This window comes from Scardinius erythrophthalmus (assembly GCF_964197995.2).
Source record: "Scardinius erythrophthalmus genome assembly, chromosome: 14".
NCBI lineage: Eukaryota > Metazoa > Chordata > Actinopteri > Cypriniformes > Leuciscidae > Scardinius > Scardinius erythrophthalmus.
In genome coordinates, this window is record NC_138234.1 from 18776309 (window position 1) to 18794164 (window position 17856).

The window sequence follows — 17856 nt, forward strand, 5'->3', positions numbered from 1 at the left end:
ACACACACACACACACGCAAACGTACACCGTGATCAAACGTACGGATCAAATGCATGGCTGCGTCAGAGATGTCAGACATAATCGTCAACGCAGACGTGCGCCACAAGCTTTGATTCGTCTACGTGCCCTCAGTAGGGTGCTATCGCAGTGAAGGAGACAGAGAGAGGGGGTAACAAGGGCAGAGGAGGCTTCAGGTGGGTTGTTTGGGTGTTTTGCGGTATTACAGCATTACTTGCGGCTGCCGTTGTCAGATGTGACTGGAAACTTTTCTCTTAGTGAAGCTATAAGCATATCAAACTGTCTTCTGTCAAACGAGAGCTACGTTTCTATCAAAGCAACTTGCTATAGTTGGCCAACTCATTTTTATAAAACTTTATAAGACAAAAAAGTGAACTTTTTATAGCAGGCTTCATTATGATGGAAGACAGGGTTTGCAGCTCCTTTAAAATAAGAATAATATATTAAATATAGGGCTGTCAAAAGATTAATCGCGATTAATCGCATCCAAAATAAAAGTTTGTGTTTACATAATGAGTGTGTACTGTGTATAACTATTTTTTATATATGTGACCCTGGATCACAAAACCAGTCTTATGTTGCACGGGTATATTTGTGGCAATAGCCAACAAAACATTGTATGGGTCAAAATTATAGATTTTTCTTTTATGCCAAAAATCATTAGGATATTAAGGAAAGTTCATGTTCCATGAAGATATTTTGTAAATTTCTCACCGTAAATATACAAAACATTTATTTTTGTGAATAGATGCAGCACTATCGCCAATAGAAATGGACAACTTTAAAGGAGATTTTCTCAATATTTCGATTTTTCTGCACCCTCAGATTCAAGATTTTCAAATAGCCGTATCTCGGCCAAATATTGTCCTATCCTAACAAACCATACATCAATGGAAAGATTATGTAGTCAGCTTTCATATGATGTATAAATCTCAATTTTTAAAAAAATTACCCATAAGACTGGTTTTGTGGTCCAGGGTCACATATAAATACACACACATGCATGTATATATTTAAGAAATGTTTGCATACATATCCTGTATATATTTATATATAATTTATATTATATATAAATATATTTTTTTATATAAATTACACATTTTTCTTAAATATATACAAGCATGTGTGTGTATTTATATATACAAATTTAATTATACACAGTACACACACATATATTATTTAAACATAAACTTTTATTTTGGATGCAATTAATCGCGATTAATCTTTTGACAGCCCTAATTAAATAATATATGATATTGAAAAATAAATGTCATAAAATGCATAAAAGAATGAAAGAAAAAACCTACACGTGTGTGTGTATGGATATATATATATATCAGTATATATATATCAGTATATATATATATATATATATATATATATATATATATATATATATATATATATATATATATATATATATATATATATAGCATTTTTTCTTTGAATGAAATAAATGTTTTCCTGATGACAAAATATAAAATGTGACTAATTTTTTATCATACATTTTTAAGATTTTAAGAAATTATTATAAAAAGATATGTGTATAGCGTATATGTGTAGGTTATATTTATGAAATAATTTTTTTAACTGCATATATTTATTTACATTATTATATTATATGTAGGCCTATATGGAGAAAATTAGGTTTGTGTCTATTCCTACCTAAATTTCACATATCTGCTCTGGATTTATATGTAACATGAAAACAAACTTAAAACCCAATCCCAATATTCACACCCTGGTTGCACGTTGGTTACTTTTTGAAAAGCATTATAAGCAGCCGCCTCAGTACTGCATGGGTTATTACAGTTTGGAAACTGGTTTCAGTGGCGTGTCGGTGATCTCCAGGGATCCGTGGACCGCCAATGTGCGTTTCAGCGAGGGGCCGTGAGCGTGAACACTAAATGAAATTACATTCCTGCAAAACAATTTTTTCTGCTGCAGCTGAAAAAAAAAGCAAAAAAAAAAAGCTCTAGGTCTGATAAGAAAGCTTGTCGTCAATATTCCCTCAACACCCAACGCATCTGCTCGAAAGAAAAAAAAAATTTGATGATGTTCTCCGCAAGCTATTTTGACAACTCAGCTTTTTCTCTGAAGCTACGGAATGATAAATGAAATGAGAAGAAAAGAATTGTGTTCTGTTAAATGAACATATTGCAAAAACTTTATCTATCTATCTATCTATCTATCCATCCATCCATCCATCCATCCATCCATCCATCCATCCATCCATCCATCCATCCATCCATCCATCCATCCATCCATCCATCCATCCATCCATCCATCGTATATATCTATTTTGTTCCCAGCAATTTATCATATTAACAATATATCATAATATTTTTGAAAATTTTCCTTGATTTTTTTGTCCATTTTATCTTAAAAATGAGTTTTTTAATGAAAGAATTTACAATTATATTGCCTATTTAAAATGATATAATCTATTGTAAAATTGTTCTGTCAAGTATCAAACATTGAGTTGAACAATAATAAAAAAAAGAAAAGATGTGAATTTTCCACACCACTTATAATACAATATGCAAATGCATATTTTTGCATATTTTATTAGGTGTAATAAGTCCCAATATAACAAAACAAATATGTATTTTGTAGATTTGATTTTGATTTCATTTTTGAAGGACCTCAAATGTAATTACTGTAGGTTACCTGAAGTTAACGTTCTTTTCACAAGGGAGCTAAAAATAAAACTATGTAGCTATCAACTGTATTTATTCTCTTTGTAAATTCAAAACAGAACAATTAAGATGCACATTTCAGGGAAGAAAAATTCCCAGGACTAAATTGGAAGCAGAAGGTAAAGAATGTTATTATTTCTTGTGTGCATTTGTGAGAACATTTCATTAGATGTCAAAGCTGTAGTGGGACCAAACCACACTGTAATTGCACATTCCATATTTAGCTAATGAAACAAAGAGATTGAAGAAAGGGTTTTGTATCTTTTCAATAAGGTATTTCTCATGTGGGAGTTTCATTCCTGCATGTTGAGAGCTGAACTTAATGCCATGTCTATATAAAGCATAAATGACAGCTATTCACAAAGATCTCAAAGATGTATTTATATGTTGAACTCAGTGTCTCAGGGAACATGTAAGTGAAACATTTGGTTTCTATTAACGGGCCCTTATTATGCTATTTTAAAGGTTCCTAATTTTTTATATTTTTTTGGAGGTCTCCTACAACAGGTTTACGTGCATCCAAGGTCAATTCAAAGAGTCTGAAAACGGTTCTTTCAAAGATTCAGTCTCTCTAAACCTCTCCTTTCCGAGAGTTACTCTGCTCTGATTGGTCAGATGACCCAGTCTGTTGTGATTGGTCTACTCTGCTCTGATTGGTCAGATGACCCAGTCTGTTGTTATTGGTCTACTCTGCTCGGATTGGTCAGATGGCTCAATCTGTTGTGATTGGTCAGATGACCCAGTCTGTTGTGATTGGTCTACTCTGCTCTGATTGGTCAGATGACCCAGTCTGTTGTGATTGGTCTACTCTGCTCTGATTGGTCAGATTGCCTAGTCTGTTGTAATAGGTCTGCTCTGATTGGTCAGATGGCCCAGTCTGTTGTGATTGGTCTACTCTGCTCTGATTGGTCAGATGACCCAGTCTGTTGTGATTGGTCTACTCTGCTCTGATTGGTCAGATGACCCAGTCTGTTGTTATTGGTCTACTCTGCTCTGATTGGTCAGATGACCCAGTCTGTTGTGATTGGTCTACTCTGCTCTGATTGGTCAGATGACCCAGTCTGTTGTTATTGGTCTACTCTGCTCTGATTGGTCAGATGACCCAGTCTGTTGTGATTGGTCTACTCTGCTCTGATTGGTCAGATTGCCTAGTCTGTTGTAATAGGTCTGCTCTGATTGGTCAGATGGCCCAGTCTGTTGTGATTGGTCTACTCTGCTCTGATTGGTCAGATGACCCAGTCTGTTGTGATTGGTCTACTCTGCTCTGATTGGTCAGATGACCCAGTCTGTTGTTATTGGTCTACTCTGCTCTGATTGGTCAGATGACCCAGTCTGTTGTGATTAGTCTACTCTGCTCTGATTGGTCAGATGACCCAGTCTGTTGTGATTGGTCTACTCTGCTCTGATTGGTCAGATGACCCAGTCTGTTGTGATTGGTCTACTCTGCTCTGATTGGTCAGATTGCCCAGTCTGTTGTGATTGGTCTACTCTGCTCTGATTGGTCAGATGACCCAGTCTGTTGTGATTGGTCTACTCTGCTCTGATTGGTCAGATTGCCCAGTCTGTTGTGATTGGTCTACTCTGCTCTGATTGGTCAGATGACCCAGTCTGTAGTGATTGGTCTACTTTGCTCTGATTGGTCAGATGACCCAGTCTGTTGTGATTGGTCAGATGGCTCAATCTGTTGTGATTGGTCAGATGACCCAGTCTGTAGTGATTGGTCTACTCTGGTCTGATTGGTCAGATGACCCAGTCTGTTGTGATTGGTGTACTCCGCTCTGATTGGTCAGATGACCCAGTCAGTTGTGATTGGTCTACTCTGCTCTGATTGGTCAGATGGCCCAGTCTGTTGTGATTGGTCTACTCTGCTCTGATTGGTCAGATTGCCCAGTCTGTTGTGATTGGTCTACTCTGCTCTGATTGGTCAGATGACCCAGTCTGTTGTGATTGGTCAGATGACCCAGTCTGTTGTGATTGGTCTACTCTGCTCTGATTGGTTAGATGACCCAGTCTGTTGTGATTAGTCTACTCTGCTCTGATTGGTCAGATGACCCAGTCTGTTGTGATTGGTCTACTCTGCTCTGATTGGTCAGATTGCCCAGTCTGTTGTGATTGGTCTACTCTGCTCTGATTGGTCAGATGACCCAGTCTGTTGTGATTGGTCTACTCTGCTCTGATTGGTCAGATTGCCCAGTCTGTTGTGATTGGTCTATTCTGCTCTGATTGGTCAGATGACCCAGTCTGTAGTGATTGGTCTACTTTGCTCTGATTGGTCAGATGACCCAGTCTGTTGTGATTGGTCAGATGGCTCAATCTGTTGTGATTGGTCAGATGACCCAGTCTGTAGTGATTGGTCTACTCTGGTCTGATTGGTCAGATGACCCAGTCTGTTGTGATTGGTGTACTCCGCTCTGATTGGTCAGATGACCCAGTCAGTTGTGATTGGTCTACTCTGCTCTGATTGGTCAGATGGCCCAGTCTGTTGTGATTGGTCTACTCTGCTCTGATTGGTCAGATTGCCCAGTCTGTTGTGATTGGTCTACTCTGCTCTGATTGGTCAGATGACCCAGTCTGTTGTGATTGGTCTACTCTGCTCTGATTGGTCAGATGACCCAGTCTGTTGTGATTGGTCTACTGCTTACAGTGTGGTTCGGACACAAAACATGTATTACCATAACTCAATTTTAGCTCTTCCTAAACACTTGATACACAGTAATGTGCAGGAAGTGAGACTGGAATTACTGACAACTTTGGGAGACACCAACTCCATTTGTCACGAAATATGATCTTAAAAACTTTGCAGACCTTTGACATTCACAAACAGTATATATTATAAAATCATTATGACATCGAAATTGATTCTTTTTTGTTTTAATAAATGTCATCTAAATAAATCTTAGGCTAGCCAACATTATTTCCTACTAAATTTTCTTTTTTGATTTAAAAAACGTCACATTACATTTATACAGGTTAAATGTGTTGCAAAAGCCATTTGTCTTTTAAGACAAACAGTGAAGATTTTAAGAGCCTCCAGAACGCCAATGAAGTGCTTGAAGATGCACAGCACAACCAAACTGATAATTACTCCGAGCACCCCTGTCTACTCACATCCCAGAATGCAACGGAAATATGCCACTGTCTCTTGCTCCTGCTGTCACCGCTCTCATTGATGGAGGAAGACAAGGGAACAGTGGGATTCTGGGTAAAGACTCTGAAACAGATTATTGTAGGCACAATATCAATGTAAGGGAAATGAAGACATGTACACAGCTCTAAATATTTGAGACCACATCAAAGCCAGATTCTTTTTCCATAGAAAACGCAAATTTACCATTTAATTCATGATGTCTACTATAAAGGATGGAAGTATTTTCACTTACATAAGGTAAACTATAACATATAGCGATAGCTCAATAAAAGTGTGCATTAAATATTACTCTATTGAAAAATGTGGTTTTGTTTCCTCCTGAAATAAAATATAGAGGCTGGTATTCTACAAGTACTTGGTGATTCACTACTAGTGTTGTGGTATTTGATTCATCCTAGTGAATCTTTTTAACGCATTCACTAGAATGACCGTTGTTTACTTATTCATAACTTTTGTGTCTTTTTGAGTCATTGTATCACTCATTCAGTCAGTGACTCAATTTAATTAAAAGATCTGTTCTCTTAAAATATCTGTTGACTTAAGATTTGTTCACCTAAAAAAAAAGTTCACCTAAAAGATTTGTTCAAACATGTAGCTATTCACCATAATGAATGTTGACAAAATGCAATTTATATATAATATTTTGATTCATCTCAGTAGAATCTTTTGAACCAACTAAAACTAAAATTCATATTTGTTTACTTATTCATTAAGTAACTTTTTAAGTCATTGAATCCATCAATGACTCGGTCAGTCAATGATTCATTCATTTAAAAGATCCATTGACTTAAAATATCCATTAATTTTAAAAAGATATGTTAATTTAAAAGATCTGCTCACTTAACTGATCCATTCAGAGGGGGATATAGTAAATACTAATACATATTTCTATTCACCCTTTCACTCACATGATGTCAATAAAATACTTTTATTTTTAAACAAAATAAAGTCTATTAAATTAGACAAATGCAAACAGAAGTATTTTGGCTGGTGGTCTTGGGACTTTTGGCAGAGTTGAGAACGCTGCTATCAGGCCTGCAAGACACATTGTGTGAGTCCTGTAGCCCAGCGTCCGTGACTCCCTGAGAGCCTATGATAAACCGGCACTCCCACTTAATCAGACGCAGTGTGTGTGTGTGTATATCAGAGAGAGAGTCTGTAGCACACACACTTACAGTTATGTCCATTTTCTCCTGTAGCATGTTTGCGTTTCCACTTTAAAGCTTTAGGTTATTTCTGAGGCTATTATTGTTCCCGAGGGAGTGTGAACACACACTACCAGCGCACTCATGTTGTCCGGATCGCTCAATGCCAATTATTGTCTGCCTGTACGGCAACAGAAAAATTGTGACTAGATATCTACTTCCTGTCTGCATCCCATCTCTCTTTCACTCAGAATAAAATGTGTGTGTGATGCTCTCACTTTAAGTGAGAAGAATGTGGCGACAGTACAGGAAATCACAATCCACACCTCAGTTTTTCACTCCTTTTTTAGTTTTTTGCTAGGATCGTGCTAAAGTGAATGTTCATGTCATCTAATGCCTCAGGTTTTCTTTCAGCAGACGTGTGAACCGCTTTGCTGTGTTCTTAACCCTTAACCCTGTGTCCTTCCAAGTTCATGTCAGCGGTGGAATTGGTAAAGTCTCTGGGGTTTTCTTCTAATCTTGTCCTTCTCAGTGGAAAATTGGCGAATTTATGGACATTGGTCCAATGTCAGAGACGCTTCTCAACCTCATGCCTTGAAGTCAGACTAGCTCATGGTTTTACATGACAGCCCTTATTGGCTCTAACCAAGTTCACCAAACATGGCCTAGCAGGTCAACCAAGGAGGTCTAATGTCTTCCAATTCCTTTGTTAACAACTGTCTTGAGAAGTCAAAAGCCAACTAAAGTTCCAGACAAAACAGTTTGTCATTGGTAGACATCTACTGTGTTGACGAAATGCGGCTACATTTTGAATGGAAGTCAATGGAGAAAGCAGAATGCTTTTTTTTTTTTTGGTAGCAGAATGCTCATCAGTTAAACGTTGACCCCCTTGAGGTCCACCCGCTCGTAGTCCACTTTATTGACGTTAGATCACCTTAGACCTGTTAATAACCATGAATGACATTATTAAAATCAATGCAATGTGATCTAAAACAGGATGGTCAATGAGAAAAAAAAATAGAGCAGGATTTAATATTACCCATTGGGAATTGGTTGGATCATAACAGCCTTAAAGGAGAACTCCGGTCAATTTTAACATTGAGCTCATTTTTTTGTACATTTAGAGTGCTGTCAATACAGAGAACAACGACAAAAATCGGTGTTGCCTACACCGAGTTATTCTATTTTTAAAATTTGCACCCTGTTGACTTCAATGGGGCAAGTACTAAACCTGCTTTTAGCCTCTTAACATCCTTGATGTGTCATTACAAGTGCACAGCTAATGTGAGTGATTCCTTCTGAGTGAACACGAGTGAATCTGACTGCAGTAGATGTGAAAGATATGTATAAAAATGATGTTATTTAAGCCAGCGCAAATACCTGTGTTTACATCCTGTTTTCGGTTGAAGTCCAAAGTAATCGATTGCCGAGTTCACGCGCGTGATCATAGGTAACTAAACCTATGCGCGTGATGTACAAAAAATGTACAAAAAATGAGCTCAATGTTAAAATTGACCGGAGTTCTCCTTTAAGGCCAAAGTATACTTTGTTTCTTGACTTGACTTAAGCACATGAAAACAAAAGTCCACTAGATAGTGCGCATGGTGCGAATGCGTCTTTCCGCACTCACGGCTAAAGGGGAATACTTTAAAAGATGGAGCAGAACGCAGTAAATAAAGAATACCAGGGCCTTGAATATGATACGTTGTTGGTATTAGTGTCTAATTTGTTAAAGAATCGTTCATTTGAGTCAAATTTTTTCCATGGTTCACAGAACTGGTCTGAATGATTCATTGGCTAAACAAATTAATTGATTTACTCTCTTAAGTCAGACTGAATAACTTGTTGGCCAAAACAATAAAACAATTCACAGAACCCGTCACAGAACTGGTCTGAATAGTTAATTCATCCAACAAAATGACTGATTAATTTTTAAATTGGTCTGAATGACGTGATCATGAAAAAGAAATAATGATTCACAGAATCAGTCTGAATGATTGACAGAACTGGTCTTAATGATTCATTCACCCATCTAAATGATTGATTCACTCACAACTTTGACTGAATTATTGAATAAATAAAAGAATGATTCACACACAACCAGTCTCACCAAATTAAATGAAGATTCACTACATACAACTGATTTGCTTGTGAAATGGACTGACTGATACATTCACAAACCGGATTGAACAATTAATTCCCGAATCACGAATTTGACTGATTTGGTCCGATTGGTTCTTGAGTCGACAACTCACTGAATCACTGAACCATTATCACTGAATGAAATCTTTAAAAACAATACTCATGTGAAACTCTTGAACTCTTGAAGGGATGGGTAGTACGGCAAATTGTTTAAAAAACCATAAAAATACCACATTCACATTACATAAATGAGTCTTCATGAAGTCAACATCCACTCACATGTAATCTGAGCCCATATCAGCAAGGATGCTTCTCTCATCTGCCGTCTCCCTGGAGACAGCAACCATGGAAACCATGACAGGCCCCATTGACTGCAATCCCACAATTCCCTGTCCATTCGGCATGTACGGTAAAAGCTTTCGTCTGGAGGGCTTCTTTATTCAGGTGACTTCAAAGGTAGATTAGTTTACCTGCAATCGATTTGGCACACGAGAAAAAGACGAGGACGCCCTCCAGATCTAAAGAAGCAAAATAACAATAAATCTCAAAATACATTTTAACAACAGCCTGGAGATGAAGCACAGTCTCGTTATGAATTCCGAAAAATGTTCCGTTACCTGACATTAAGGTAGGACAGACAAGCGAAAGATCTTAAGTGCTATTCAGACGGTAATTGTTTAACATGGATGTGAGGTAATATCAGCATTATCAGGATCTAGTTGGAATAGGAAATCTTAGTGTTTTTCTACCACTACAAAAGATTCGACTCAACATTTGTGAACATTTCTATCAATCCATTTCATGACCGAATAGTCCAACTGAGAACAAATTGATCAGCTGAATTCCTGAATGAATCATTCAGACCGGTTTTGTGAACCTGTTCAAATGATTCTCTGACAAGATTTGATTTAAAAATCAGACATTGATCAGTAATTTTTCCAGAAGTAAATTACGGCCATTTTTATGGATGAGATACGGCTACTTTTTGACAATTTTATCATTAGAATTTGGGTATTTGGCACAATTGAGGCTTGTGTCAGAGAAATGCTTTGAAAAACATGATTAAAAACATTTGAAAATTAATAGTTGTCATCATCACTTTTCAAACTTTGCTATAAGTGGTCTCAATTATTGATAATATATTATATAATATATTATTTTTTACGCATTGGGTTGCCTAATACTGAAACAACAGTTCGAAGTTGCTTTTTTTTTGCAAGATTTATGTTTAATTTTATGAGTAAAAAATGTATGCAAATAGACAATGCAACTAAATCTTCTAAATGCTAAAAATCTCTATTTTGAGTCAAATAATTTTAGTAAACAATGTGAACAGGTTCGAAGAACTGATCTGAATGATTGGCTGATTCACTCTCAAATTGGACTGAATGACTTGTTCACAAAAGCTATAGAACAATTCACAGAAACAGCCTAAACGTATGATGGCTGAGAAAGCTCAACGTGCTGCAACTACAGAAAACACATCTTCATCAGTTTGACAACACATTTACTGCAAATACAACACAACCAAATATGGAAACTTGCTGCAAATACTCACAACCAGATACAGAAGCAAGCTGCAAATACTCACAATGCAAACAAATTTAGAAACACACTGCAAATACTCACAATGTAACCAAAAACAGACGCGAGCTGCAAATACTCATAACGCAACCAAATACAGAAACGCACTGCAAATACTTACAATACAGAAAAGAGCTGCAAATACTTACAATACAGAAAAGAGCTGCAAATACTTACAATACAGAAAAGAGCTGCAAATACTTACAATGCAAACAAATTTAGAAACACACTGCAAATACTCACAACGCAACCAAATTCAGAAACGCACTGCAAATACTCACAACGCAACCAAATACAGAAAAGAGCTGCAAATACTCACAACGCAACCATATTCAGAAACACACTGCAAATACTCACAACGTATCCAAATACAGAAAAGAGCTGCAAACACTCACAACGCAACCAAATACAGAAACAAGCTACAAATACTCACAACGCAAACGAAATACAGAAACAAGCTACAAATACTCACATCGCAACCAAAAATGTGTTGAAAACACTCACGACGCAACCAAATACAGAAAAGAGCTGCAAATACTCACAACACAACTATATTCAGAAACACACTGCAAATACTCACAACGCAACCAAATACAGTAAAGAGCTGCAAATACTCACAACACAACTATATTCAGAAACACACTGCAAATACTCACAACGTATCCAAATACAGAAACAAGCTACAAATACTCACATCGCAACCAAAAACATGTTGAAAATACTCACGACGCAACCAAATACAGAAACAAGCTACAAATACTCACAACGCAACCAAATACAGAAACAAGCAGCACAATACCAGGCTCAATAAGCAAACAAATTCAGAAACACATTGCAAATACTCAAAACGCAACCAAATGCCAAAACGAGCTGCAAATACAAACAACACAACCAAATATAGAAACATCAATACACCATCAATACACATCAGTGCATTCAAAGTACATCAAAACTCAATCCAAAAATTTTGACATTTTTCAAAAATAAAAATAAAATATCTGGCAAAAATTATAATCAGCAGGAATTTTTGCCTGGATGATGGGAGAAAAGACATTTTCAACTCAAACAGCAATTTTTTAAACAATTTTTACACCTGTAAATGACAAAGCAATTACCGCCTGAATAGGGCTTAAAAATCTATTTCTTTAAAAGCAAATATCTCCCTTTGCTCTGAACTTTGAGCATTGTAACTTTGCAGATGTTGTTTATGCTCAAACAGCAACATTACACAATAACTAAAGTAAAAAAAGTGATATCATAATCAACCACCCCTTTAATAAATATATAGATATTTAAATTATAACTGTAAACCTTTTTTCTTTGTTGGTCAATGAAAATATTGCATCTCTCCTCAGTACTTTTGTGTCCTATCTCAGAGTCAAAGTGAAAGGCAAAGATACTGATTCAATAGGCCTACCTGTCCACACATATTCGGCCATCTCTTTAGATGGACTGTGCTTTGACTGGCAGGAAAGTGGAGTGCCTGTATATTTTGCTGTTGTCTGAAAGATCTCCATGTTGGAGCAATAAAAGGCTTTTCTTCCAGTTGCGTTCCTCCCTTTAGCCATTAAAGAGTGCCCCTCGCTAAACAAATTGCACATCTCTCCAGCGCGCGGGCCGACGTAGAGCGAGCAATGTTTTGAAAGCTTGAGATTATTGGGCTGCCATACATGCGGCAACTTAAAGAGAGAGATGGAGAGCGTTGTATAACAGTTATTGTGCGCTCACAAAAAGGACCATAACAATACAGTATGTGCTAAAACCCCATTTGGCCAGTAATTGTTTCTCAAGGGAGCTTCTGTAAAATAATGTTTGTATGGCTTTTTTCCGTGATAAAAATGAGTTTTGACAGCTATTAATTAATTCAAGGAAAAAATGTTGTCCAATAAAGTTGCCTCATATGTAGTCAGTCACATGATGATATTTCAGCATGATATTGAGTGAACGTGCTGAAACCTTTAAGGACTACAACAAGGACATTCCTCCAGGGTTAGTGACATCACCAACCCTAGAATTTACATAAACCCCGCCCCCTGAACACTATTTATAGATTATCAAAACAGAATATGCTAATCAATGACTAGAAGATAACTACACATCAGCTACATAAATTCATCAACTAACCATTCAGAAATGTCCTGTCACGTTCTACATGTTGTCACTTCTCCATCATTTGTCTGAATGCGGTTTGAACATAAAAGGCTTTTGAAATGTTCAGTGTATGTGTGTGTGAGGTAAAAGGACAGGAGCTCTTGAAGCTCCGCCCTCTGTGGCACAGCAGCTCATTTGCATTTAAAGGAACAGACAAAAACGGTGCGTTTTTGCTCACCCTCAAAAAGTGACAATTTTAACATGATATATAGAAATTTCTGTGGGGTATTTTGAGCTAAAACTTCACATACACATACACACATACACATCAAAGACTTATTTTACATCTTGTGAAAAGGGCATTATACCACCCTTTTAATTTACGGCCTACAGCCGTGCATAGCGCCATATTGCACTGCTACTCGTGTGATATTGCTTATTATATTAAGAGGTTATTTAGTGTTACTCCAAAAGGAGATCCAGTTTCATGACCCTGAAACACAATCCAAACACAAGGAGTCTAAAGAACCAAAACACACTTCGCCAGCCTTGCTGTTACATTCATTACATGAAAAGGCCTTGAGTACGTACACCAATCATGCACTTTTCAAAGGCACCAAATCAGAGGCCAACCTAAATAAAGCACTACAAGACCAGAATCACAAAACACCATACGTATTTACTCGGTTTTCCTGTCGTCCTACTTTTCCCGTCCTTTCAGATCTCAACATCTTAAGATTTTTTGAAGAATGTTATGAATATATAATTATATCAAATATAATACATAATACATGTAATATATCAATGACAACAAACAAATGAAATAAACAAATAAATCAATATAATTTCATGACTGAAACAAAATGAAAGTGAATAAACAATTATCTAATGTTGTATTTATAATATAGCCTACAATAATACAAGGCCTATAATACATTTATAAAAAAAAAATAAAAAATAAATAAATAACAGGGATGAAAAAATGAAAGTGAATAAACAAATAAGATTTTAGGGTAAACTATCCCTTTAAATACATTTCAAGTAAGGGAAATTAGAATTAGCCTACTCAATCACTAAAGATTTCGTGAAAGAGTGAATAAATTGCTCTATATTTGTTCAGAAATATGAGAAACACACTTACATGTGGCATTGTGTAAAATCCATGTTGTGGTCTGTGGAGCTGGATCAGCTGGGCTTATGGATGAAGGGATGTGAGTCACATGCCCGATGTCTGACTTGGTTGAGTAGTCTGACACGGTGGATAGTTCGACTGGTCTAGTAGTCATTTTAAATCAGTCTTTAAAATACAAATACATGTTCAAAATCAAATGTATGTACAATCATGTTTTTAACACTGTATTTGCTTCAATACTGGTGCAAATACCAAGAAACGGCTTGCATGAGACTCTCAGTTAGCTCTGACACATCAGCTGCGAACAGAAAGTGTCGACAGTTGTCCGATATCAGACTGTGAAGCTGTTGGCTGCGGCACAGAATCTCCAAGCGTGATCTGGCTTCTGATTGGCTGCCACTGCACGCATACAGTCCCACGCCCTTATTTTTAGAAAATTAATCATTGGATGAAACACTGGTGAGCGTTCAAAGTTATCAGTCAAAAACATATGAAACTGTTTACTGACGATCTTGGGCAGTTCACGTAGCCTAAGTACATGCTGCCATTTTCATTTGGCTTTGAAAGAGTTTCCCTCCCCTATTTAAGAACGATTTTTACACAGTCTCGGTTATGATAACCAAAAGGGTCATCTTCAAAAGAGGAGATTAGCAGTAATAGATTCACATATGCACATACAGCTAATTAAAGACATATCAACTGTGTTTAAAGATAAATGATGTTACCTCAATCTACTTTAAGGCAATATAAACATGCTCAAAGTAATTCCATTCCTGCTACAATACATTTTTGGTACACATTTTAAGGCAGTACCTTATGTAACCTTTACAAGAAGGAAATCCAGAATCTAGTGCAAGCTCAGTGAAAAAAAATCCAAGATGGCGGAAGACTCAAGAAATGTTGATTATACACTTATAATTGATAAAATACTCAAAAAGTATCAATAAAAAAGTGTAGGATAATAAACAACAAATATTTTACTCAATATTTGTGTGTAAAGTACTTCTCATGCGTATTAAGCTACGTGAAATGTATCCAAGATGGTGGACGAGTCGACTAAAAATTCACTTCACAAAATATCTATTAAAAACATTCTCATAAAAAGTATTTTATTCAATTTAATGGGTGCTATATAATTTTTATGCATATTAGAATATGAGGTTGATAGCTCAGCAACAAGCTAACATAAAATTTTACTGGAATCAATAAGAGACAATTCTTTGTAATTAAATGGCAGATAAGTGCTAATATGTTAAACCTTGAAAATTATCGTTTAAAAAGTATTGTAGATTTTTTTCGCAAAAAAATCACAATTTTACTCAATATTTGTGTGTGTACTGTACTTATGCTTCTTTAATAAGCTAGTCTACGTGTAAACAAATGTAAGATGGCAGATGTGTCGACTAGAAATTCACTTAATTCAATACTGAAAAACATCAATAAAAATTTGAATCTACTATAAATACTATTTTAATCAATAGTTTTAGTCATATGTACTTTTTATTAGAGTATCATGTTGTTAGCTTAGCAACATGCTAACATCAACTACTGGAATCTTACTCAATTTGTGCTCTTTAGGCCCGTTCTAAGGACAATACCTATAACAATAATTATAAAGCTCTAATAATCGTTCTATGAGAATAGCGGAGTCCTAACAATGACACAGAGGACCAATATAGCTGAAATCACTTTCAGAAAGCTGATGAATGATAAAAACATAGACAGCCAATCAGAATCCACCTGACTTTGATCCTGAAGCTGACTAGATATTCACTTATCATTAAATAATGAAAAAGTCTAGTCTAACAAAAAAATGTTTTACCCAACATTTAAGAGTGCTATTTACTTTTTACGCTTATTAAATTTTTGCAATGTTAGCTTAGCAGCATGCTAATCCTAAATTCAACTGGAATCAGTGAAGAGTTTGCCAACTATGTTTAACATTACAAATCAGTCAGCGAACAGCCAGTTTTTGTCCTAAATCCAGCATAAAGTCACATTGAGGAGGAATACGTGCGTTGGGAAGCTAATTAAGGTGTTGTGGATTATTTCAAACTTTTCCCAGGAAAAGGCAGAAATGACACGAAGGACCAGGCGCCTGTGATGAGTCTTATTTGTCAAATTCGAAAGCATCGCCGCTGACAGAATGAGACCGACAATTAGTTACATTGCAGGTGTTGCCTTGCAGCATGGATCTAATGTCCCCACCTTCTGTCACAGTGAAAGGGCAGCGTGTCCTTACGAAGCTACACGAGGGTCTCACGACAGCAAAAAAAACAACAAAGTGGAGTGAATGACAGAGCTGAAACTTACCAGGCCAACTGCAGCAGGTTGTCTTGCCTCGTTTCACCAGTTGACGTCCACTCACTGGAACTTAGTCTCGAGTTTGATAGTGTATGCAGCTAAAGGGCCATGTGCTCACCTCTTTATCTGTCTGTCTGTTGGAATGTCTCTCTCTGGTGTTTTTCAGATATGAGCCTCACATTTTCTCATGTTGGCTATCTGAACTTGTAGCCCCACCCTTTGAATTCAAACAAGCTGCAGTTGCTCCCTGGACCAGATATGAAGAGGGGCTCTGGAGAGAAAGACCCACACCCATAAACACGTGTGTTTGGAGAAAGTTGGCTGTGGAGAAACTGGTGAAGTCAGCACGCAGATGTTAGGGCCATGAATCAAAATAGTCAAAAAAGTCAAAATAGTTCCATTTACTATACTTTTCAAAAACATGGTTCTGCTCTTATTGTGCCTGATTATATTCTAAAAGAAAATGAAACAAATCTTTAACCTAATCTTAAAACCAAAGGAACAACTTTTCTTTTTTTCTGAAATCACCATGCACTCTTTTCAACCCTTTTCCTTCAACCATCTGCCTACATTCTGCTTTGCAACACCCACTTTTCATTATCCAGTCAATTCCCAATGGACAGAATACAATTTTCTCATTGAATATCCAGTTCCCTTCCCAGAAAAAATTTGATTGCAGAAGTGGGTTGCAACCTCTGGATAACTTAGTCTTGGCGCATTAAACTGGATTGTAGGTTATACAACTTTTAAACTTGACAATTTAATGGAAGTAATGGTAATTTAAAACTCATCTGCTTTTATTACCATCTCCAAAATCATCATATTTGGTCATATTCTTCAAAAACCTGCACTCGTACTGCATATATTCATACTTTTTCAAGGCCTGAGTTTTTGGATCAAGTTTTCATCAAGTGTTCTTCTTTTACAATCCCTCTGTTACTGTCAAAACACTTGGCTGTACAAAGTTAAATTTGTCATTTCACACAAAAGTAATACAAATCTTATCCAGTTCTATCTGCACTGCGGTGGAAAAGAAATTCAGCACCTACTCGCCTACGAAGTAACACGCTTGATATAAATGGGTTGATGTGTAGTGAAATTGCTCCAAAAATGGCGAGGGACAGAATATATTACTACATAAAACAGAAAGTGTGAGACCTCAATAATCTCTGGAGTTAAAATAAGATCCAAATGTACAGTTACATAATCTTCTTAGATATTTATCTACTGATCATTCCCAAAACACCCCTAAAGTTCAAACAAACGACTCCAAATCAGAGTATTCTAACGTTTACACATAGTTAATAGCAAAAAAAGACTTTTTTGTTAGTGTTTTTGTGACTTGTTTCCAAGTAAAAATATCTAATAATCCTCAAAATGAGATAAATTCACTTAACAACACTGTATAAGATATTAAGGCATGATTTAATTTATTTTATTTTAAATATAAATGTGTTTTGTCTTACTGCCCTTCAGTGTATTATACTACAAGCAAACTGTTCTCATGAGAAAACATAACTATTTTACGAGGTGACGATTTCACATGAATTCCTACGATATGATTCATGCGGAAACATGTTTTTAGGAAGAAA

General features: G+C 36.4%; 1 protein-coding gene across 2 annotated transcripts in view; it reads right to left on the reverse strand.

The window, feature by feature from the left end:
- The window catches only part of LOC308702264 (uncharacterized protein), a 35115-nt gene extending 18651 nt beyond the window's left edge, over window positions 1-16464 (reverse strand). Inside the window, exons 1-3 of one of the 2 annotated variants that reach the window (XM_081384972.1) lie at window positions 16274-16464; window positions 13970-14125; window positions 9433-9671 (exon numbers count right to left, since the gene is read on the reverse strand). In XM_081384972.1, coding sequence (XP_081241098.1) covers window positions 9433-9550 — 118 coding nt within the window. In that variant the 5' untranslated portion in view covers window positions 9551-9671; window positions 13970-14125; window positions 16274-16464. The remainder of the gene's footprint in view (window positions 1-9432; window positions 9672-13969; window positions 14126-16273) is intronic. The other variant, XM_081384971.1, reaches the window with a different exon arrangement.
- Between the last annotated feature and the right edge of the window lie 1392 nt (window positions 16465-17856).